This window comes from Netta rufina, assembly GCF_964035555.1.
Source record: "Netta rufina genome assembly, chromosome: 9".
In the NCBI taxonomy this organism is placed as follows: domain Eukaryota; kingdom Metazoa; phylum Chordata; class Aves; order Anseriformes; family Anatidae; genus Netta; species Netta rufina.
Window position 1 is genome coordinate 9,875,954 of NC_140132.1, and position 24,167 is coordinate 9,900,120.

The window sequence follows — 24,167 nt, forward strand, 5'->3', positions numbered from 1 at the left end:
TAGTCCCCTCTGTGGCCAGTCGTTCTGAGCTATGTTCCACTTGCCACAAGCTGATTAGCTGTCTGCTTAAGGAGGAGCTGGGATAAGTTTCCTTCTGGCAGCAGTGAAGTGGAGAGGCAGGCACTGACTGTAATAATATGCTGTTTCCTGTCTGTGGCTGAGCTGAGAGGTACTTCCCAATAGAAAAGGGTTTACAGGAGCACAGGAGTTCAGGCTCCACCTCTTCGAGTGAGGAGATTTTAACTGCGGAGGAGGGACCAACAGCGTGGCTCCTGGTGTTTAACAGCATGCTGTGTCCAAACTTAACTTTCACTAAAGCACCAGAAAGAAGAAATCCAACTACCCACATCTCCCTCCACAGACAGAAGCTTTCTCTGATGGGATCTCAGAGCTCTGAGTAAGATGGGATGGGAAGTGAATGTTGAAACGTTATTGAACGTAAAAAGTTACATGAATGAGGGTGAAAGTCCACACCACCAATTGCTATCAATAACTGGAAAACATTGCCAAAAACAACATATGAAAATCATACTGAAACAGAACACAGGTACCTGAAAAGATCTGATGGCCTTCCTGGGCCGCCTCCTGTTTATGACAGGTATTGTTCATTATTATTAAATAATACACACGTTAGATGTTTCCCCTTCAGCTTCACATAAATACTGCACAAGCCAGGGAAGGGTCAATGAACTGATAGGGACTCACTCCATCTGCTGGGCCCGTCCCACTGAAAGCAGCAGGATTGATTCCTCTGGAACCTTATAGAACACGTGGAGCTTTCACCATACCCTGGTAAGGCAATAAAGCTGTATAAGGCCTGCCAGCACTTCTGCAGAGATACCAAAAAAATCTGGAAATCCACTCCAAAAATAATAATTTACTGAAAAGCAAGAAATGTTCAGGCAGTGGTGATCTAGCTAAAGACTTCGCAACAAAGAGATATGCTGGTGATTATTCTTAACAGACCAAAGGACTAATCTCCTGTCCCAACACAAGGGCGCTGTGTCATCTATCTGGGTCTAGAACTGTCCAACTTTCACACACAGTTCTCAAACAAGGTGAAATCCATAGGAACAAGGCAGAAATTTTACGTAAGCATGTGCCACCAAACTAAGGCCACAAATGATGGAAGCTCTGCTTTCTGTCCAGAGCCAAGGGAATGGAAAACTCCCAGCCATGCTGGATCTGGATATTACTGAAGATTCCCAAAGAAAGTTTTTTAATGCTGGTATAACAGAGTTCTGCTCTGTTCTCAGTATGACAAAATGGTGCCTGGAGGTTTAGATAAACTACTGGGTAATTTTAGCATTGCAAAGTACTTCACTGCACCGATTCTTGTATCTGCAATGGCAATCGTCCTTTTGTGTCTAGAGAATGTAACCTTTCCAACCACGTGCTGCAGGGAGAAGAGAAAACTGCATCTGGTACACCCTGTAAACTAGCTAGAAGTGACTATTCACTAAAAAATTCACCAGAAAGACCGCTGTGGTGCCACCACAAAGCTTAAGAGTGCATAACGTGGTTATCCTTGGGTTCGTACCACAGCAGATCTCCTCTGAAGCACTGTGTAAGACAGTAGCTGAAGCAAAATCCACTGGTGGGAGATCTGTACTCCAAGTGCTAGGGGATAATACATGCAAAGAACCAGTCACTTTCAGCTCAGACATCTAAAAAGAATTTAACTTGTAGACAGATGTTTTAGAAGGGCAGAGATGTGACGGAACTGGCAAATATTACATCTACAATCCTCCTGAGAGAAGGGAGGCCTGTTTTGGGGTTGCTATGTGATTTGTTCCTAGAGGCTTCCTGCTAAATAACTCTGCAGCCACTGTGCTTGACCTAAAGGAACAATAGCTAAACATAAAGCTTTTCCTTACACCTCTCAGGGGACGCAGCTGCACAACGTCTTAAGCTCAGAGATGCCCCTAGTTGCATGCTCCCAAACCATTTTATGGTCATGCATCCATTAACTTTGGGTAGCAGTCCTGAAAACTGTTCTTACAGTGCAAACAGGATACATTCACTGAAAGACTAAGCAAACAACAGCGGAACCCATATTATGTTCTCTTTTTAAAGGAAGACGTCTTCATCTTAATATCACTTCTCTGTCTCTCCTGCCTGCTCTAGCAAACAAATTGGCTGTCAGATTTATGTGCTATGTAAAAGGTTTACTGTCATCTTTGTTTTTTAACCTTATTTTTCTATCACTCCTAAGTGCTTTATCCAGTGTTTTTGTTTTCTGCCTCTTTTGTTAGTACCTAAGGAGTGTCATTCATGCAACTCTCAGAGCTGATCAACTCTCTAATGCCTTCAGTTGTATTTCTCTATTTAAAGTAGAATCAAGAACTGACCAATTAAAATCATGAAGACTGAAAAGAGAACAAGCCACAGTGGTAAGATTCCACCAAAAAGCCCAGCTTGGAGACTCAGAATGTCTGCATAATGCAAATTATCTTAGTGCAAAGATTAGGTAACCTGGACAACAAATACAGAAGAAGCAGACAATACCAAGTGTGAGTTTATACCACTTTATGAACTAAGTCTAATATCTCCAGCCCTGCAGAACCTCTGCCTGAAGCAATACAGATGCCTGCAGAGTGGATGCATTTCCTCACAAAGAAACACATGCATTTCCTAAATCCAAAACTATTAGTCTCCCTTGAAGAAAAAGAAACAGAAAGAAAACAGAGCATGCGCAACTCCAAAATAACTGTTTTACAACACCGTATGTTTGATGTTTCCAGTTTAGGACAAAAACACAGTACTGAACACCGCTGATTTGAATCAGGAAAAAATGAAGAACTCTGAATTTTAGAAAGAAACCGAGCTGGGAAGATTCAGAGTGGAAACAGAGTGCTCTCAAAGAAAACTGAGAGAAAATTGCAAGACTGCAAGGAATCCAAAGCACCGACACAGTGATGTGGCAGACCAAGAGCAGCAACACTAGCCAACCTTTTGATTTTCAGAGTGTTTTTATAGCTCATGGTAAACCACAGTCAAACCCCTCTATAAGCAATGACAGACGGAGTAGACAGAAATTAAGAGAGGAGGATTCCTGTAGTTTACCTGAGCACCCATGATACAGCAATCAGCTGGAGACAGTGCAAACTATCTCTGCTGCTCGAGTGTCCAAATAACCCTACACCCTTTCACCCCTTAGTGAAGGGAAGGCAGGGACTGGAGGAGCCTGATAGCGTAGTCATGGAAGTAACTCCTCACTGCTGGACTCAGAGGCAATTTGAGAGAGCAAACACAGTGTTTCCTCCTGTGCCTACATCCAGTGTCTTTGACAGAGATTAGCTCTCTCCCAACTACAACAATAAACGAACAAGAAAATTTTCTTAACCTGAAAAATCACCCTTATTTTCCATATGGAAAAACTAAAGCAAGACCCTAGAGAAAGTATTATTAACAGGAAAATAGCTCCGTAATCTTGAAAATTTATCCCCTATAGAAATCACCGCAAAATCCTTTGCTCTGTGCACACACGCTAACACCTGTTATCAATATTTAGTGTCAGATGCAGATAAGGCCTCCAAATTGTCCAACTGATGATGCAGAAAGTGTTTTCAAACCTACAGAAAGTGTTGGGGTTAATAGGGGCATACGGCTGGTGTGGCAGCTGCTTTGCCCGGGTACTTCAAAGCGAAAAGTTACAGCTACGTAATGGAAATAACCTTTGCTAGATGTGTCTGTTTAAAGCAGTGGGCTGCTACTACCGCAGAGCAAGCCGTGCTGCTCAGCCTTGGTCACCACCTGCAGGATCAGCTTCCTTCCTCCACCTGGATTGCTCCCCCCTTCACCTTGCCTTAGACCAACGCTGTTTCCTTTCTCCACTCCCTCTTCCCTCTCAAGCCCTCGGGAAGCTGCGTGGAGGCTACTGCTGGCAGCCAGCCCCAAAGCTCATCACACTGCTGCTTACCACTTGCCCTGAATGGCCACTGTTGCTGGCCTTTCTCATCCATAACAGGAGCACTGGCACCAGGCTGGGCCAAGAGGAAACAGGTTGCAACTCCTGTCCTGCACACCAGGCACACCCCAAAATGGAGCTCAGGTAGCACCTGCACCCCAAAAATGACTGTGTTTTTTCTCCCAGTTGCTAAGTTCAGGGAAAATGAAGCAGTGACACCACCACCTTTCCAAATTGCAAATATTTGGCATATTTTTCACATCTAACAAGTATCCTAAACCAATTTCACAGTTATCTGTGTGGCTTCTTTCTGTTCCTCCTTTTGCTTTGCCACTATATATAGTGTGCATATATAAACACACATACATCCACACACAAATAAAGTCAGAGAAAGAAGTTTACATATTTTCAGGCCTGAAGGGAAAACTAAATTCCTTTAGCAAGACCTCCAGCATAAACATCACCATCACCCCCAACTCCCTCAGCATAATAATTTTTTTTTTGTCCTGCTGTGTAAATGGATTCCATCAAATCCTCCTGGCTTATAGGTAAGAGCTTCCCTGAATGCAAAATTTTAGCACCATACATAGTAAACTGAAGTATTCCCCACGTGCATGGAGATGAGTTATGGTTGCTGTAAGGAAAAAAAGTTTATGAGTTTTTGTGTAAGTGAAAGAGGCTGTGAAGATTGTTCGTATGTTTTTGACCTACGCAAAAGAGAAGAGACGTGGGTGAAAGATGCAAGAAGAAAGGAAAATAATGCAAAAATCTTTCGTCTTACCGTGAAGCTGTTGTTGACATTCTTAGTGCTGGATTCTGCCACACTGGCATCTGTCAGATCCACCTCATCAAAAATAATGGACTGGAAAGAAAAAATTTAAACCCCCAATGAATCAGTGAATCTGATGTACACACAGCAGATCCACTTCCCACTGACAGGAAGAGGGGAAACATAACCCCCATTTTTAAAAAGGGAAAAAAGAAAGACCTGGGGAACTTCAGGCCAGTCGGTCTCACTTCTGTGCCTGGTAAGATCATGGAGCAGATCCTCCTGGAAACTCTGCTAAGGCACATGGAAAATAAGGAGGCGATGGGTGACAGCCAACATGGCTTCACTAAGGGCAGATTGTGCCTGACAAATCTGGTGGCCTTCTACAGTGGGGTTACAGCACTGGTGGATAGGGGACGAGCAACTGATGTCATCTACATCAGTTGTACTTGTGCAAAGCATTTGACACTGTCCCCCATGACATCCTTGTCTCTAAATTGGAGAGACATGGATTTGAGGGATGGATCACTCGGTGCGTAAGGAACTGGCTGGATGCTTGCACTCGAAGGGTTGTGCTCAACGGCTCAGTGTCCCGGTGGAGATCGGTGACGAGTGGTGCTCCTTGGGGGTCAGTCCTGGGACCAGCACTGTTTAACAGCTCTGTCGGTGACGTGGACAGTGGGATCGAGTGCACCCTCAGCAAGTTTGCCAACAACACCAAGCTGCGTGCTGTGGTTGACACACTGGAGGAGAGGGATGCCATCCCGAGGGACCTGGACAGGCCTGAGGGGTGGGCCTGTGCGAACCTCATGAGGTTCAACAAGGCCAAACGCAAGGTCCTGCACCTGGGCCGGGGCAATGCTAAAAACAAATACAGGCTGGACAATTAGTGGATTGAGAGCAGCCCTATAGAGATGGATGTGGGGGTGTTGGTGGATGAGAAGATTGTCATGAGCCAGCAATATGTGCTTGCAGCCCAGACAGCCACCCATCCCCAGGGCTGCACCAAAAGCAGCAGGGCGATGGAGGTGATTCCCCCCTCTGCTCTGCTCCTGTGAGACCCCACCTGCTGTGCTGAGCTCAGCTCTGGGGCCCCCAGCACAAGAAGGATAAGGAACTATTAAAATGAGGCCAGAGGAGGGCCACAAAGATGATCAAGGGGCTGGAGCACCTCTCCTACAAAGACAGGCTGAAGGAGTTGGGGTTTTTCAGCCTGGAGAAGGGAAGGCTCCAGGGAGACCTCCCAGCAGCCTGCCAGTGCCTAACAGGGGCTGCAGGAGAGCTGGAGAGGGACTTTGTGATGGGGGGTGTAGCAATAGGACAAGGGGGAATGGCCATAAACTAAAAAGGGGTAGGTGTAGGTTAGATGGTAAGAAGAAACTATTTACTCAAAGGGTGGTGAGGCACTGGCACAGGTTGCCCAGAGAAGCTGTGGATGTCCCATCCCTGGAGGTGTTCAAGGCCAGGTTAGATGAGGCCTTGGGCAACCTGGTCTGCTGGGAAATGTCCCTGCCCATGGCAGGGAGGTTGGAATTAGGTGACCTTAAAGATCCCTTCCAACCCAAACTATTCAAAGGGACATGCCTGTATGTCTGCCTAGCATACTCCATCAGAGCCTTTTGTGACCTGAAGGAAAGGCTCAGCACCAGCAACGTGAAGTCTAGTTCCAAACAGAGGTGCTCACATTTGCCTGTCTTCAGTCAGCAAATGCAATGACTTGACTAGGAACTACTTAAACAACAACAACAACAAAAAAAAGCAACAAAAAACCACTAGGCTTAGTTCTTGCGAAAGGAGCCAGAACGATATCTAGTGAACTATCAACGTACTAAACCAGATGCATGGCTGCCTTATGGTTGTGTGATAAGTTCCCCTCCATTTCTTCTTTTCATTCATATTTTCTCACTTCTATTTCAGCCTCTATTCATTCAGTGTCCATTCCCTAATAAAACGTACCAAGGGATTAAAAAAAAAAAAAGGTGGAAAATCAGTATCACAGGTCCACGTGATGCTTTTCTTAAAAAAAAAAACAACACAACAACACAGGATTTCAAAGTGTGAGGCAAAACACCGGGAGCTTCTAGCAGCTGCAAAACCTGAAGATGGGTGCTTTCAGAGCATGTGATCCTTTCTGAACTGAGGGCTGCCTTCTCATAGACACCCATCTGCCTCCAAGGGTCCGACACTGACTTTCTTCTTCCCTTGGAATGGTAAAATGTTCTCAAGACCTTACCTTAGCAGTTTTTGCATAGTAGAGAGTTCGTCCTCGCAGCTTAAAATATCGTCTCTTCCAGCGCTGGAAGGAGCTGGTCTGTTTCATCAGCATCCCCTCTTTTATGATGGTCTACAAAACAAGGAGAGGGGAGGGGTGAAGCACACATTTTACTTCCAGGCATCTTTCATGCTCTCCCAGTATGTATCCGTAGAGCAAAAGACTGCAATTTGAGATCAATAATCTTAGTGCCCTCTGCTGGAAGTGCTTAACAATTTCATTCACATAAGCAAGCGGAACTTATCAAGATCAAACCATCACAATGCATAACCCACACTGGGGTGGGGTTTCATCCTTGTCTCCGGTGCTATCACAATACCAAACCCAAGAAATAACTTCTGACTGAACAAGCATCTCCAAGTCTAACAAAGGCTTGGGGAACGTACCAGTTACACTCCCTGAGGTCAGATTTCAGTTGCCTTTCATTTAATTGATATTTGATCACAAGCATGCTCACACCACAGCATATCTGCCCCCGTCTCCAGTTCTGCTTTGCAAAATTATCTGCCTCTACCTGGCACAGAGCTGACAAGCTGCAGGCACACAGGATGAAGAGGGAAACTAGAGCGAAGAGGGAGCTATATCCAACTCCAGCATTTGGTATTCTTCAGATAGTCTTGGCTCTGCCTCAGTACACTCTGGCTGGCTGCCATTTCCCAGGGCTGGAGTGCCAAAACTGTCTACGCACACTGCCTTTTTTTTTTTTTTTTTACTGCTTTATAACTAGATTGACATACCAGCATACACAGTCCCATATGCTCCCTCACATACTATGCATACATAGGGGTATGTATTTAATCCACATGCACTTCATTCTACTTCGCCAAATACATTCGATTCCTTTGCTGAGGACAGATTTTGAATACCAACAGCAACATCAAAATAATCTCAAAGGCTCAGAAAGACAGAGAGCAGGGAAGTCAGAGCTGAGGGTTCAGCCCCGTCTTACTGCCTGAAGGTAGTGCCTTGGAACAGCAAATGGTGCTGTGTGGCGCCGTGAGAAACCCCCCTCTCTCCCCAGGAACCCACGTCTTGCTGAGAAAGCCCGACGCGATAAACACCCAGTTAAAAATGCAGGAAACAAGTGGTCCAGCAGTCTTGTAAGACAGGTTATTCTGTGTCTCGATGCCAGGAAAATTACACAGCTTTAACATACTTGAGGTCTCCACACGACCCAGGTTTGTGGCAGTTAGGTCAACCAATGAGCATCAATTAATTCACAAGCGCAGCGTTACGCATCCACTGCCAGGCTACTACAGAGCACAAAATAAATACTCTTACTGATCCAAAGGGTTTACATTGTTTTAGAAATCCTTTCCAGGGCACTAAACTTGCTTTTAAAATGCTATATATATTTCTAATGCGGGTCTTTCCTTTTTGAAACAGCTGCAGATTTTAATACTTTCCACACACGCTGGCCTTTGCCAAGCCCAAAGTTTCCTCAAAAAGCACTTGGAAAAAAAATGCTGACTATAAGAAGAAACATCCGCCTGACAACGCTGCTTCTCTCTTGCTAGGCTGAGCCATCCTCACGCTGCCTGGAGAGCTCAGAGGCCGGAGCACCACGGCGATGCCTGTCCCCACGAGTGGCTGCAGAGGAGTGGGCTCCTGCGTGCGCCCAGATCCCAAAAGGAGATGCTGGCCTCGGGAGCTGCATCGGACCTTCCTCCACTGGCTTGGACAAGAAGGTTGAGAGCTCCCCAACCTTCTCCAAAGCAAACACCACCGACCTCGAAGCCTGGGAGCTGGCCCACCCCCAGGCTAGCGAGCCCCAAGCCTCACCACTTCCCAGTGCTCTGTTTCTCCAAACCAGCTGCACACTGGCAGAAATACCCGCCGGTGCTCAGGCAAACACCAGCATGCCCGGTTCGAACGGCAATCCCCATGTTCCACTCTGTTTTCAGCAGAACGAAGAGGGAAAGACAACGCCCGGCCAGAGACGACGCTGACAACAAAGACAACCACCCCCCACAGCAGCTCCCTGCACCCCGAAGCTGTGGCCGAGAGGCACCTTGGCTCCATGTCCCCCCGTCACGGCAGGGGCAGGGCTGTAGGAGCACACCCCTGTAAGCCGTAAGGCACCTGGGAGCGGCTTTAGTGTCCAGAAGTTCAATGCACTGCACTGATAGCCAGAAAGAAGATGTCAGGCTTACTTGGAGCTGGTGCTGTGCGTTACCACGCAACGAATCCGAAACTCAGCCATGATCTTCCTCTGAAGCTTCAGCAGATGAGAGAACAGAGCTCAGAGACAGACCCCGCAGCAGCCCTTGCCGAAGCGACCCTGCAGGCTAGGCCAGAGCTGAAGGAACTGGGAAAGGTCCCCTCACCCCTACTCTGCTGTGGGCTTTTTACAGGACCCCAAAAGCATCATTTGCCCTCTGCGTGTCTCCATCTCCCAGCTCCAAGTGGAGCAAACAGCACTGCCCAGCTCTGCGGAGCCCTACAAGCACACGTTCGTCTGTCTGCTGGGTTACTTCAGCCTCCAGCACCTGCGCCTCAAAGCGACAGATAAAGCAACAGCGTCTGACTTACCTGGCTAAAGAAATCACACGTTTCTGCAGCTCTCTTTAGCCTGACACTACAGGGAAGGAAATGGAGCAGTGGCAAGAGATTTTCCAGATTAAAACAGAAACACGGAGGGGTTTCTGTGCATTCGTTGGGACAAAAACCACACACAATTACAAGAGGAGATGGAGAAAGTAGCTACTGAATCCTACAAAGTCCTGAACTAAAGTCAAAAAAGAACTGAAAAATTCCTGGGGAAGACTCCCAGGCTGTGAAGCCCACAGACACCCAGCCAGCCAAGAGGCTGATCAAAAAATAGCAATTCGCAGGAGATCGCAGGCCTCTGCTGCTCTGCTCCTTCAGAGAACTTAACCCGGGGCCAGCCGGAGCCGCGCGCTCCCCAGGCCCTCTTGCAGTGCCTCCCCACAGCTCCCGCCTGCCATGCTCGGCTCCCTGCAGCTCGGCGGGGCTCACTCACCTCTGCACAGGGCGTGCAGTCCTCCATGCCTCTTTTAAACAGCACCCTTTTTTTTTTTTTTTTTTTCCTTTCTTGCCTTTTTTTAACCCAAAAGGCGACGATCCCAGAGGTCGCCTCGCCCCTCCCTAAGCGGCAGCTTATGTCACCCGCCAGCCTCTATCTATAGCAAACCTCATGGCTCCCCAACTCCGACGCGAAAGGGCAGTGAGGAGCGAGCTCTCGCGCTCTCGTACGCACGCACTGCTCAGCAAAAACAAGGCTCTGCTTCAGAGCTGCCCATCTCTGCACGAGAGCGGCCGTTCTATTTATAGGCACGCCGCTCACGAAAAGAGTTTGGTGGGTTTGGGCGGAAAGGGCTGGAGATAAGATCAAGATGACTTTATAAAATGATTCAGACATCGCTGCCTTTCCCCTCCTCTATTTTAATTTTACAGCCAAAGGACTTGCTACTTGCGGAGGAATGCAGCTGAAGGAAATTAACTGGGGAAGGACCTGACAGCAGAGTGACAGAACCAAGTAAAAGGGGGAGCCGAACAGTGATTTCTGCTCCCCAGCCTCTCTGCAGCATGCTTAATCGAAGATCTGCTCTGACCAGATTACTAACCGTGCTGCTCACCCAGACAAATGTGGAATTACTTCTCCCGCACAGGAAAAAAATAAGAGTCGAAGCCATTTTTAGTGCCCTTTTTAGTTGGATCCCATGGGAAAAGCTGCTGCCCTGCAGCACGATGAGGTCTGATTAGGTGCATCCTACTGGGGATAAACACAAGTACTGCTTGTGAAGGATCTACCCAGGCTGCTTTCTGTCCAGCTGTGCCTCTCTCAGCACATGTCCCGTGGCGAGGCATTGCACAGGCAGACAGCACCATGAAAAAAATAAAGAATTTTGAATCAAACCCACAGGGATGTGCTGCTGGTTGCAGTGACCCCCATTTCTCCTATGACAAGACAATACAAAAAAAGGTTGCTGAACAAACTGACAATTTAAAGCAACAATGCACAAAGCAGAGCCTTAAGCATCTCTGCAAAGAGCACGACTCGACAGCTGAAAGGCAGGGCCGAAGACATTTCTAGCATTTCATCATCTTTTATCTTTGGCCTTGAAGAAAAGTGACTTCCTGCAGAAAAAAAATCAGTTCACCATGAGCAATACACAACCCTCCCCCTGCTACCACTCCTCCCCGTGTAAAGCTTGGCATTTTGGAAGGTAAATAATACCTCCTCACCTTTCTCCTGTCCAAACGGGTGCAGCGTGTAGGCCTAATCCTGAAGTGATGACACAAAAGTTTTGCCACCGGCCTCGGTGGGAATGGTGTCAAACGCCTCCAGGGCTTGACTTCCCCTCAGGGCGATCCCACCACCGAGAGCACGGAACCGAGCGACCAGCAGCAGCCGCACACCAAGCTACGAGACGCGGCCGTGTTTCTTGTAGCACTGCTTGCCTGAGGTGGCTCTGCATCCGCTAAGCCACATCAGAGACCAGAGATGAAATGCTTTTTACGCCGATAACGTGGCTGAGTCTACTGAAAGGAACGATGGCACCGCGGTTCGGCTCTGCTCGGCGTGCGTTCCTGTTCCTCCTGCGTGTGGCACAACCCATGACGCCAGGCGCAGAGGCAGCCCATCCTTTTGCGAGGCCTCGCTCTCTGGCCCCCTTTGGGAGCAGGGCCTTTGGTGCGCCCAAATTCCTCATCGAGAACCCCCGACCTCGCAAGCCAGGCTGAGGGCAACCAGCAGCCGTAGCCAGCTGTCAGACTGGCAAGTGTCCTGTGGCACGGGGAGGCGCCAACTGCGTTCGATACGGAGGGCGAAGAACAATGCAACCTATTTTACAGCTGAGATCATGACATATTCTTAGGGACAGGCACTCAGGGCAGCGCATCTGAAACAAGAATTTTGCTCCGGTGGTATTTCTTTCCAGTGCTTTGCAGGAAAGAACTGCACAAAAGTTGAAAACACAAGGATTCGAAGCTATCTAAACAGCAACTAAAGAATCCTATATACCAAAGTCTCAACATCTGGATTTCTCTGTTTTCCATGTGTCTCCAGAATGTAAAAACTTCAGGGCACAGACTGTTTTTATTTGTACGTACTATAAAACTTCGAACAGGCTGCTGATGCCAAACAACAAATAAATAACCAAAGAAAGAACTAATTGCACAGAGAAGAAGAGAGCAAAATCAAAATGCAGATGCAGAACTGACAGCCTGTCTTTACGTACCTTGTTTAGGAATTTTTGTAAGGGTGAGAGTGGATGATCCCTGGGGACCAAACAACCCTGTCTAGCCACTGACTCTGGGCGAGCGGTGGCAAAGGAGATGGGAGCAGCTGCAGTCACCCCATAAACACGGCAAGATACCCTGGGCAAGCTAAGGGAGGTAGGGATTTGGAGTACTGCACCTTGCCTTGAGTAAAACAGTTTCAGTAGCTGCTTCTATAAAAGCTCTGTGGTCATAAATACAGAACTAATGCAGATAAATTACAAAACCGATGAAATACAGAAAATCTGACAAAGAACCTACAGGAATAAATCTAACCAACCCTGAAGAATAAGACATGAGAGGTCAAAAGGCTAGGGGTTAACAAGCTAATCCGAGAGCAACATCCTTCCACCAGACAGTGGTCACACCCTGGAAATTAACTCCAGGAAGCTTAGAGGGGGGAAATGTGGATCAGTAAAGCAGTGCTAAGTATGGGACACAGAGAGTTGTACAGACCTATAGTGGAGCACGAGCAACTTAGGGGTTACTTGGTCCTGTTTGCGAGCTCCACATGTAACACACTCGGCTCTTGCAAAAGCGAAAAACACACTGCGATATCTTCCACTGGTACAAAAAGGACAAGACATTACGTGAACTCACTGCAACAAAAGGACTTCAGAAGAGGGGAAAAAGGAAAAGAAAATCAGAGGTCAACCACAGGAATCAAATGCCAGAAGAGAAGCCAGGGCTGTGAGTCAACAGGCCAGCAGCAGAAGCCGTGCTCTCCACCGAAGGGGTACGGCCTATGCTGCCGCTGGCCATCCCCTACGTATGCTTCATTTTCATAACCTGTGTTTTACGAAGCAGGAAGCACCCGTGGCAGGCTGCAGCACAGGGCTCAGTGCAACCTCCCCTGGCAATCATCTTCCCTGCCGTGCCCCGGCCGCGCTGGCAGAGCTGGGGAGCTCGGCAGGCAGCTGCAGCACAGCCCCAGAGGGACCCAGAGCCACCTGCAGCGCTCTGCCAAAAGTGCAGCCACGGTATTGTGACACAGGAAGCCCAAACTTATTCTCAGCATCGCCAGCAAAAAACAGGAGTTTGTACCAATTGGGCTGCAGCTAGAATCAGCCTCGGAATGGGTAAATAAAAGGTTCAAGCACCTCGTTCTTTGTCAGCGAATGCTGTGGCTGGTAAACAAGGAATAGGTCTCGGAACCAGCTTCTGTTCAATACCACATTCACTGCTGCTGATGTTGATGATTTTCTCCTAGAAGGAGTGAGCACTTGCAGAGTGAAAAAATTAGCACAGAAAACCAACTCCGAAAGCAGGCAGAAAGGTTGCACATATATGGGAAAGGAAATACGACATAGCAGCATATCAGCACGCAGCTCCCTGGTGAAAGTAGCTGGGTTACAGGGCTCCAAGCGAAGCACTTAAAATAGATGAATGATCTGGTCAGCAACCCAGAGCGCGGAACGAAGAGCACCCCAGCACTCTCTGATTCAGGATGAGTTCGTAGCTGGACAACTCCTGGCACGCTACCGGCGTAAGCCCTCAGTGTGCTTTCCGTAGGCTCCAGGCATCCTTCCCAAACACATTTATCAAAGAGGGGAGCTGAGCATGGAGCTCAAGTCACCCCAGCACACTAAAACACTGATGAAAGAGAATGGTTCAAATCTATCCAGAGATAACCAAAGCCAAAAAAGCAATGGTTTAAAAGTTACCTGAAAACCTTGGAGCGAATTAAAAATTTTAAAGGGCACTAATTAAACATGAACTTCAGACGTTTCAAGGCAAACATGAAAAAGCAATCTGCTATTTTTTCTATCATCTTAATTACACGTGCACGCCTACATCCCTTCCTTAGAGCACCAGCTTAACCAAGCCATGTTTTCCCCATAGACGCCGAAAGCTCTGCAACATATCACCTGCTGGGAAACCCCCAGCTCTGAGAGCCGCCTGTCCCACGGCCCCACCCCAGCACCACCAAATCCCCGCTCCCAACGCCGCAGCACACTGCTCCGCAGCGGAGAGGCAAGAGGCAGCAGCACTGGAAGCAGCACTGGAAGCAGAGCAACCCCGCGCCGAGCCACGGTGCTGCACCCAGCACAGGGGAGCCCTCCAGCGCTACAGCCAGAGCTTGCTTAACGCTCTTGATCCCGCAGAGCCAAATTATTACCCCAAAGCCCTGCCGGCCGTCTCAGCCCTCCCATCCACTTCAGCGTCAGGCAGAAGGAGCCGGGCACTTACCATCGCGGCATGTCAGGGCCATCTGGTAAAGCAGTATCGGGCAGGGAAGGCGCGCTCGCAGCTAGTACAATAGCGAACGTCAGGGAAGGCACATCCAGAATACAGCTGGGGATCTCATCCTCACGCTCATAACCACCCCATCCTTCCCATCCTGCTAAATGTCATGGAGAGCCCGGCCAAGTAGGAAGGAAAAGCCAGCAGAAAGTACCGGTATGGGAACCTCGGGACACGGCGAAGTGAAAGTCGCACCTTGAGGAGGGAAACTGAACCCCCTCCCCTGGTGTCAAGGAGGCTCGGAGAACAACAGGGCTTCCTCCCGCTGTGTCTGGATTGCCATCAGCTCTGCTACTGAATCCTGCGAGGAGCCTTATTTGGTAGCAGCTGGTAGAAGTGGGGCCAAATCCTGCTCCTTTTACTCCGACTGGTATTCCATGGGATTACACTGCTGCGAGCAGAAAGCAGCTTTTGGCCTTTGGCCATTTAATTAATACTTAAGGTATCCTAGAATTTATTTTTATCTCATCTGTAACAATCGTCGTTATCAGATTTTCCATATTTATGTATTAAACAACCTATGCTTTTAAGTTTTTTTTTCCTCATCCATTTAACATAGTTTTTAAAGGATACTCCAAAGTTTTTAATTTATTTTTCCATTTTCCCTGTTTTAATGTCCTGCAAATACCTCGGACCATGCCAAGACATCTCGATCATCACCAGCAACAACAGGGGAGATTAGCACAGCCCTGGGAACACCGTTTTGTTAACTTTGAGCGAAACAGAACAGAAGGCTCTGGCACGAGCTCCCAGAATGCTGCTTTTTAATAAAACCTCAGCAACAGAGCTGCACCATCAGAGAGTGCTGTGACCTGCCTCAGAGGAGAGCAGTTTGTAAAGCAGCCAACGCATCCCTCTTGTGTTATCTGCTGTGCTTCTGGCAAGAAGCAGCTGAAAAGGCTGGCCCAGGGGTCAGGAGGCTGCCCTGGTGCTGCAGCACCTGCCCGAGTTCCCAGCTCCCCTGGAGACACCCCGGGCGATGCCTGCATCTCACGCAGGACGGATGCATCTCAGCACTGCGTGTAGGAAGCAGAGGTGGTATCGCCTCTCCCAGCCAGGATACTGCAAGGCTATAATTATCCCACCGTTTGAGACTCGAACACAACGTGTGCGATATGAACGTTATGTAATCAACACGGTGTTTCCTCTTGCAAAAAAAAAAAAAAGCAAACCGCAACATCAAAATAGGCAGCAGATGCAAAACTTCCCGATTTAGCAGAGAGACTGCGAGTAAGTAAGATTTCCCCCTAAAACCAGAGGGACTACTCGCGTATTGATCGATCACCTAACCCAGCAGCCAGCTTGCAGCCTGGCACGCTGCCTCGTTCCTCCGTGGCAGGAGGGCAGTGAGCTGTGGTCCCCGCAACATCCCCACTTTCGGGAATGCCTTACATGAGAAGGGAGCACGGCAGATGGCAGCTGGGGGCGAGGACTGCTGCTGCTGCCTCTGTTCGTCAGCCCCAAGCCGACCTGTCCCCGGGTAGCTGTCCCGCAGGGCTGTGGAGCCAAGCAGAAGCACCTCCTTTCATTAAGGGGCACCTACACAAATCTTCAGGGAAACGAGAAGCAATGACCACTTGGAGTGGAAGAGTTAAGTCGAATCCATTTCAGTAAAGGTTTGGGACTTTGAAACCTTGAAAAAACATATTCCAAGAGGAAGAGGTTTTCTCCTCGAACGGTATTTTGCTCTGAAAAGATCTGATGCTGTTGTGACAATCCCCAGCATACATCTTAAACTCTCAGGGAAATGGAGAATACAAAAACCTGTCATCTCACTTCTGTTTTCCTTTAAAATAGGAAGGTACATCTGCTGCTTTAGAAAGAATAACCATCAGATTTGTATTTTAAGAAGGTAAAATACGAATTTTACAGTGTTGTAGATGCTATACTGACTTTTCTTATCAGGGAAACTGCAGATAAGCATTTCACAATTTTCATTCATAATCCAGTACTCTTCCAAAGTAAAATATAAAAAAATATTTTTGATAACAATAGGTTTGGGGCGAGTGAAGTACTCTAAACAGGTGATTTAGTTTTGTTTCAAAAAAAAAAGAAAAACTTCTTTTATTTTGTCTCTAATTTTTTTTTGAAAGAACAGTCACCAGCCTCACATTGTACTTCTTGGCAATGCGGCCTCGGTAAATCTATGTTCTCAAAACGTGCAAAAGTTTGATGTTAGCTCTTTAGTTCCTGGAACCAGAACTATAGTTAGAAGGAGAAAAGCTGCAAGTGTGTGTGGTTTTGTGCTTTGTTTTGTTTTGTGTTTTTCTTTTTTTTTTTTAAAAAGGAAGTAACAGCTGTTGCTTTCACATAGCATCCAAAAATCTCCAGCAGCGAGGCAAACACGCAGTACACCAATGGTAACGCAGCACTGGGAGGCTTCCCAAATTTTGTCAGAACAGATGAGTCTGAAGAGCATGCAAAACATAATGTAGTTTAAAAGGCAAAAACGTTCCTGCAGCAGGGTAACACAGCCTGAAATCCTTTGTCCTCAGCGTTCAGAGAAGGAACAAGTCTGTCTGTGGTGTTAATCCAAGGAAATTCACAGCTTTAAGCCTGTGTTCAAGAAGTTTGCTTTGGATTCAACCACAAGAACTTTGCAGCAACTGCCTCTCTTTTAAGTGAGGAGTTCCCAATTCTGACCAGAACTAAAGCATGAACCAGCACAGTTTACGGCATGTGAAGCCATAAATGAAGCCATAAATGTGAAATGCCCTCTTCTAGACACCCTGTTAGAAGACAGCATAGCAAAATCAGACATTTCAATATGTTTTAGCAGAGGGTGCCACGGACAGAATGTGAATTAAACCATAATTTCCTGAAAATTCCCTCCTTATTTGTGACACTTTTCTTTTACAGTGTCTCTTTATTAAAATGCACTGTTTCTCATCTTAATACTGATTTTAATACTTGTATCAAGCTAACAAACTGCTCATTTTCCTTATCCTCATCTTTTCTGAGAAAATCTTAAAGCATTTGCCCTCCAGAAATAAAAATAACACTGCTTTACCTATAAAAAATGACGTTTTTATCTATTAGCCAATACAAGGAGAAATAAAATGAGCTTTCTTCAGTTGCTTCTGCTGCCTGCCATATGTTGGAGAACTCAGTTTGGGCTGCTGTGGGAGCTTGCACAAAGATGCGGAGAAACATTTTGCTTCCTCTTGTTTTTCCTTGCTTGTACATTTTTTTTGGGGGGGAGGGGGCTCCTAGACCTCAAAGCTAGTCATCAGAAAGAGAATCCCAACCTCCCGCAGCACCAAAGTCCATCTATACCATGGGCTGCTACACAGCATCGACATCAAAAACTCAGATACTGCACAAAGCCTGTTCACAGCAGCTGAAAGCTTCATACCAGGTAATTTATCCTGCTTTTCATAGCATAAATTAAGCTGACATCTCTCTGCTACGGGAGCTAGACAGCTCCAATATCCAAGCTCAGAGCGCTGCTCGCTCTGTTTGCGAGTCTGTTGAAATACATACTGCAAATCTGTCTTAAAAAGTTCAAGGTAACGATGAATGGGTATAAAACTGAAAAGCTACAGAAAAATTGCTCCTCAAGTAAACAGAAGTTAGACCCCTAGTCTAAACAAAGCCTCCTCCTGATGCCACCCAAGGGCATTGCTGAAATCCTGCCTGATAAACAAACTGAAAGCTCACCACACCACCAGGGGCCTGCTGGGAATTACAGCCAGCTGATGAATGAAACGAGGACGCCCTGTTCATCCCTTCTCCTGCTTTCCGAGCTTTGTAACGTGACGCTTCCAACGAAAGGGCAAGTGTAAAGGAGGAAGAGCACTTCATTGCCAGTGCCCATAGAACGTGCGGTGCTCCTCTGCTTCACGCCTTCAGCTCCCAGGACCACTTTTGATGTCACTTTGCCTTCGCCCACAGCAGGTCAGGACTGAGCCAGTGTTATTACCACTCAGTCGAGTCCCCAGTGCTGCTCAGAAGGTGGGACCTGGGGCTCCTGCTGTCACCTCACCTCAGGCATCATCCTCCTCTGTTTTATTTTGGCTCGTTCCTAAGTCCCATCCGATCAAAACCACTTTATCTTAGTCGACCAACCGTTTCTTTGGCTGCACCAATGCAAGCCTGAGACCAGGAGAGGGGCTCCAAGCGGTGTTCTGTGCAGCCCGATGCTGGTACAGGTCCGACAGGTCTCAAAATGGCTGATCGAGCAGTCTGTGCAGCCTGCTGCTCTGCCAGCCCAGACAGCAGCAGTTCCACTACAAGCTATACCTTATCACGCTACTGCTTTTTCTGTCCCCTGAATAACAATCATCGAGAGACTGCTAAACACACTTCTCTGCCTATCTTCTTCTCTTCCTCTAAAGCTCCTTCTAGCTAAAAATAAATAAGTACATTAATACACAGTACTCAACTTTCCAGACACTCAGCTTTCTGCTCCCCCTGCCCCGTATCCTCGCAAGGGGCAGAGTTTTCAGTTGCACACACACAAGCTGTGATTTTTCTGCAGGCCCTGCACACTGAAGTCCGAGTAGCCACAAACCCAAGCAGCCCTGTGTGCCCCGCAGTATTACTACAGCGGGGTGTTTCAGCAGAACACAGCCAGGCGACCTGCAGGCTCAGAAGCAAGTCCACTGAGGTTTGCTGGTCCTGTGAGCACTTTCATTTTACAGCTTCTCTTGGGAGAGCCCGAGGTACAAGAACCAGAAGAAGCAAAAGACATCATCAACGTGCTCGCAACTGACTGACAAACAAGTAAATTCGGAGGAGCTCCACAGCTACAGCAGGCTTCACACCCAAGCTGCCTTAACAGCAAGCTTCTCTTGTGATTTAACTGTACTTACAGGCACGATCTCGTGCTAACTGCAGCAAAAGATGTGGTTAGATGAGATTTACAGCCTTCGGGCACGGTAAAAGTCTTCCTGCATCTCTTACTGTCACTCTGATGGACCTGTCCAACAGCTCCTACAGCTTACTGCAGCCTGCTCTCCGTCATTCAACAGACAAATTAAAACTCAGGTCTGCTTCACTGAGGAAGCAACATCCTCAAAGCCTCCTCAGCAGAACAATGAGTAGCCACAGAGATGTCTTTGCTCCCTGCCCTCGGGGCAAGGAAAAGCACACATAGAGCAGCATGCAGGAAAGATGACAGTGAAATAAAGGACATGGAAAAGCAACAGAAGCAATCAATCCTCGGTATCACAATACCTGGGCTGACTTACAAAATTTGACACTGTTTAGTTGAAGTCTTCTGCAGATTAACACATGGGAGGCTTAATAGCTGTGGACAATATCTGTTTATAATCCTCGTTCTTAACATGTTTATGTTCACGTAATACAAGTGGCTGGTTTAGGCTTTTTCCAGCCATGCTGACGCAGGAAGTGATGTAAAACAGGGCAAATGATTAAGTAGGAACATGCGGACGCGTTCGGCTTTATTCAAACAAAAGTAAAATTCAGTGCACCTTTTACCTTCTCATCTTTAACACCCTGCCGTCAGCTGGAAGTCCCACAGCAGCACCGAGGAAGGCATTGCCCTTGTTCTTATCACAGACACCACCGCAGAAGTACCAAAGTCAGACCCTGGCATCCTTCCTCCCTGCATGCACAAGCCCCCTGCCCCAGGTGGTAGCAAGAAATCACAAAGCTCATCCACTCTCCTGCAGGACAAATTTCTGCTGTTCAGCACCCCCACCGTGCAGGAGATGACCACAAAAGGCTTCTCTTTCCACAGCCGATGAACAGACCAGCTCAGGCCACCTGCAGCAGGTCCGAGATCTAGCATCCAGCGTCACCCCGCTCAGAGAGCAGCACCGTTTGCTGTTGTGGCCGAAGGAACCGTCCCACCTGCCCAGTGTCCAAAAAGAAGGAGGGAATGGCAGGGTCAGCACGCTCGGCAGACAGAGGAAGCAGCTCGGCCACGCGTGATGAAGCGAGCCAACGGGCCTCGGGTCTGACTGCGCTTGGCTGTGGGGGGGAACTGGGACCAGTGTAGCAAAACGACAGCGAGCAGAACGGCAATGTGTGTGTGTGTTCAGAAGTAAGGCAAACTACCACGCAGAAAAAGATCCCTGTGAATAACGCTTCAGGCTCCGCACCACACACAGACGTTTGCTCTCCTTTGCAGCAGAAAATAGATAAGCATCGTCAGCACCGGGCAAGCCTCCTGCATCCCCACAGCAGCAACTGTGCCTGCCCATGCCCCAGGGACAACAGCAATGCGATGGCAGAATAATGACCCCGGCATTTCCAAGCAGAAGCACATCACGCGACAATCCAAGGGTTACACAGGACTTTCACCACTACAGAGAAAAATCATGCAGCTATAGTAAAAATAGTACAGAAGAGGGCAACTCCCTGTGGGTGTTTCCTAGCCTAAGACTGAAGGAAATCTTCACGTTTTCTCTTACACTAACAATACAGAGGAACTACAACTACAGCTCCTCCTGGGGAGCAAAATACCGTCACTATCCCTAAAAATGGCCCTACTGCTCCACAACCAGCCTAAGGGAAAAATGCTCTGAGGGAATCAGTGCAGACAGGACCGCTGCCAGACCAGGGAGGTGAAGCGAGGTAGAGAGAGCTGGGAACAAAGGCTAACCAGCCACGAGACCAGTGCCTGACCAGACGGGAGGCTACGCAGCACCGCTACAGAAGGGAACAATAGCAGAGGAGCAGATGGGGAGGACTGGGACGAGACTAGGACAGCAAGGGGCAGATGCTGCGGGAGGCACGCAGGGGATGCCGGCAGCAGCCGCACGGCTTGGAGCAGGGCTGGGAATGGGGTGGACGCGATGGGCTGCCAGCTGCCCACAGGGCGAGGGGCTTGGGAAAGGGCCAGCGGAGGAGGGCACGGCGTGACAGGGAGATGAGCCGGGGCACAGGCCCTCGAGGAAGGCACGAAGGCGGGGATGCAGGGGGAGAAGGGAGCTGCGGCCTCAGGGGGTGGGCAGGGACCGTCCTTGGGGGTCGAGCCTGAGGGGGCAGCTCGGAGGGAGCCGCTCTCGGCCCTGTGTGCAGCGAGAGCTCACGGCGGGGAGCCGCGAGGGGACGGGGGCGAGGTGCGGCCCCCGTTGGGACGGGACGGGACGGGACGGGGCAGGCAGCTCCGCTCCCCTCCCTTCTCCTCCCCTCCCCTCCTGAGCCCTGGGCCGGGGCGGGGGTCGCCGGCGGCCCCTGAAGGGCACTTGGGGGGCAGCCGCGGCGGCACCTGCGGGGGGTTTGCGGCGGGGGCGCCTCGGGGCCGGAGCTTCGGGCTGAGGGGGCCCGAGTCGGTCCCGGAGGGCGGGGAGGGGGTGGGCGGCGGGCGAGCCCCCGAGGGGCGGTTGGGGCTGGGGGGAGGGGGGGGGGGTCCCCGGCCGGTGCCCTCGGGGGCGAGCCGGGCCCGGCCGGTCCCGGGGGCGGCGCAGGCCGGGCGGGGGAGGCGGAGGCGGCGCGGAGCCCGAGGCCCTGCGGCTCCCCCCCCGGCCGCCCCTCACGCACCTTCTGGCGGATCTGCCCGGACGTGGAGACCTTGCGGATGAGCTTCTGCGGCGAGCCCGGCTCCTGCTCGGGCTCGCTGTCCGACGACTCGTCCGCCGCGGCGCCGGCGGCGGCCGGCCCGGCCCGTGGCTGCGCGGTGCCCGCCGCCGCCATGCTGCGCCGCGCCCGGCGCCCCCTCCCGCCCCGCGCCGCGCGCTGCAGCCGCCTCACGGCCCCGAGCGGCGCGGGGCGGCCCGGCCCCAGCGGCACGGAACGGCCCCGCACGGCCCCCTGGCGGCCGGCCCGGCCCGCGCCCTCCCGCTGCCAGAGGGCGGCCGCTGCCGGGCGCCACACGAACGGTCGCGGCCCCGCTGCGTGGAGCCTGAGGCAGGGGAGAGCTCCCGCAAGCGGCCCCGCACGGGCTGAGGCGACAGCCGGGAGGCGAAGGGGCTGCCTGCAGGCACAAGGAGCGAGTGAAGCGGGTGGCTCCACCCTTTCCCCAGCGCAGGGTGACTTTGTGACTGAAGTCATCACCACAGATGCGTGTGAGAGGAAAAGCGGGCAGCAACAGATGTCCCACACGCTTGATAGCCACAAAGGAGAAGAAAAAGGGCTCTAAGGTTGCCAGGGACACTGAAGGAAAAGCCTTTGTGGGAGAAGCTGCACTGCAGAGGAGGATGGGGAAGATGGTCACAAAGTGGCCCCACTCCTCTTTTTAATTTCTTTAAAGGAGTTTCTGAGCACCAGCTCTCCAAGACCACCCTCTCCACTACCAACATTTTACTCAGCCTTACCATAGCAGTATGTCCCCGAGTCACCAAAAATTAATAGTAATACCAGAGCAATCATTAGAAAGATCCTTCCAGAAATCCACGTGCAGAAGCCTGACCCCCCCCCCCAAAACAAAACAAAACAAAACAAAACAAAACAAAACAAAACAAACATAAATGGAGCCCACAGAAGTTATACTGACTAGGAACACCTGAAAACAGTTGTGGTGATTCATTAGCAGCTCAGTACACAATGCTGAGAAAGGGTGAACCAAACCCACTGCCTCTTGCAATTTCATCTAAGGTGAAACAGCTGCAACAGAGACAAACACCAACAGGTGGTGTGAAGGCAGAGCACTGATGGAGCCGTGGAGTCAGCTGTGGTCTTCAGCTCTCTGCTTTCAGCATCTTAACACAACCCCAGTTTACAGACCATGATAAAGCAAACCAGAAGGCTTTGTTTTTAACCAAATCTGTGTTAGAGGCCACATATAAGGTTGTTTGGTTAAAGGCTTTGGGCCATTTCTAAAAGTAGGGCTTGTAACCCTGATGGTATCAGTAAGAGAAAACATGCGAACAGGAAAAAAAAAAAAAACAACAAAAAAAACACAAACTGATCTTTGCTCAAAAAATGAGACCTAAATATAGCATCATTCTGCAGAAATGCCTGAGAGTACCCCATGTGTTTCTCCAAAGCAGACTGCTCTCATAGGTTATAGTTACCAACAGAAACCAAAGCCAGAGAGCAGGCAAGCTAAGTTTATCCAACCTCTGCAGTCTGAAGCAGGACGGAAGTGCAACTTGCTTACAGCAAGCATTCGTGAGAGTCCACTCCTGCTGGGAGGAAATGGACATCTCTAAAACATGTCTCTCATTTGCTTCTCTACAAAGTGGTCACCACTGATAGCTAGGGTCTAAGTGGGAAGCTCAAAAATCCAGTTTCCAGTGCATAGGGTAAGATACATAAATTTATATTATTTAACATAGGCCCAATATTCAGACTTTCCAGGAGAATTGAAACCAAAGACATTGAAAAACGGAGTTAGAACAAAAACAAGAAAAAGAAAACATCAGTCTTTTTACACACAACATGTAATTAGCTGATGCAACTCACTTCAGCAAAGGTCTACATGAGACTTTGGAAAGGATTAGACTTATACACAGACAATGAGAATATCCAGATCAACAAGAGACACCAATGTTTGCAGAGTACAATCTCATTTCTTAGAGCACAAACTGATCTCTGGCAGATAGATGTAGGGAAAGCCTCCTCAGGGCAGGCTGCCCTGTGATTTCCTCCTTAATTTTATTGTACCCTCTTCTGAAGTACTGTTGCATATGGGAAACTAGATTATATATAGCATTAGCCTAGACTACCAGTTCTCTGTTTGGGTTTGTATATAGGGATCTTTGTTAAGAAATTCATGTACAGTGCACATTTCCCTGATCTTTAATAACATAACTATTATATTGAGAAAAAGCTAACATAGTATCTCAGCATTACAGCTGCTGTGAAAGATGACTTGC

At 49.0% G+C, this 24,167-nt stretch overlaps 1 protein-coding gene across 2 annotated transcripts in view; it reads right to left on the minus strand.

Moving 5' to 3' along the window:
• The window catches only part of DGKD (diacylglycerol kinase delta), a gene marked incomplete at its 5' end in the record, with an annotated part of 63,553 nt that extends 41,509 nt beyond the window's left edge, over positions 1-22,044 (minus strand). The window contains 3 exons of one of the 2 annotated variants that reach the window (XM_084291935.1): positions 4,692-4,772; positions 6,913-7,023; positions 21,892-22,044. In XM_084291935.1, coding sequence (XP_084148061.1) covers positions 4,692-4,772; positions 6,913-7,023; positions 21,892-22,044 — 345 coding nt within the window. The remainder of the gene's footprint in view (positions 1-4,691; positions 4,773-6,912; positions 7,024-21,891) is intronic. The other variant, XM_084291936.1, reaches the window with a different exon arrangement.
• Between the last annotated feature and the right edge of the window lie 2,123 nt (positions 22,045-24,167).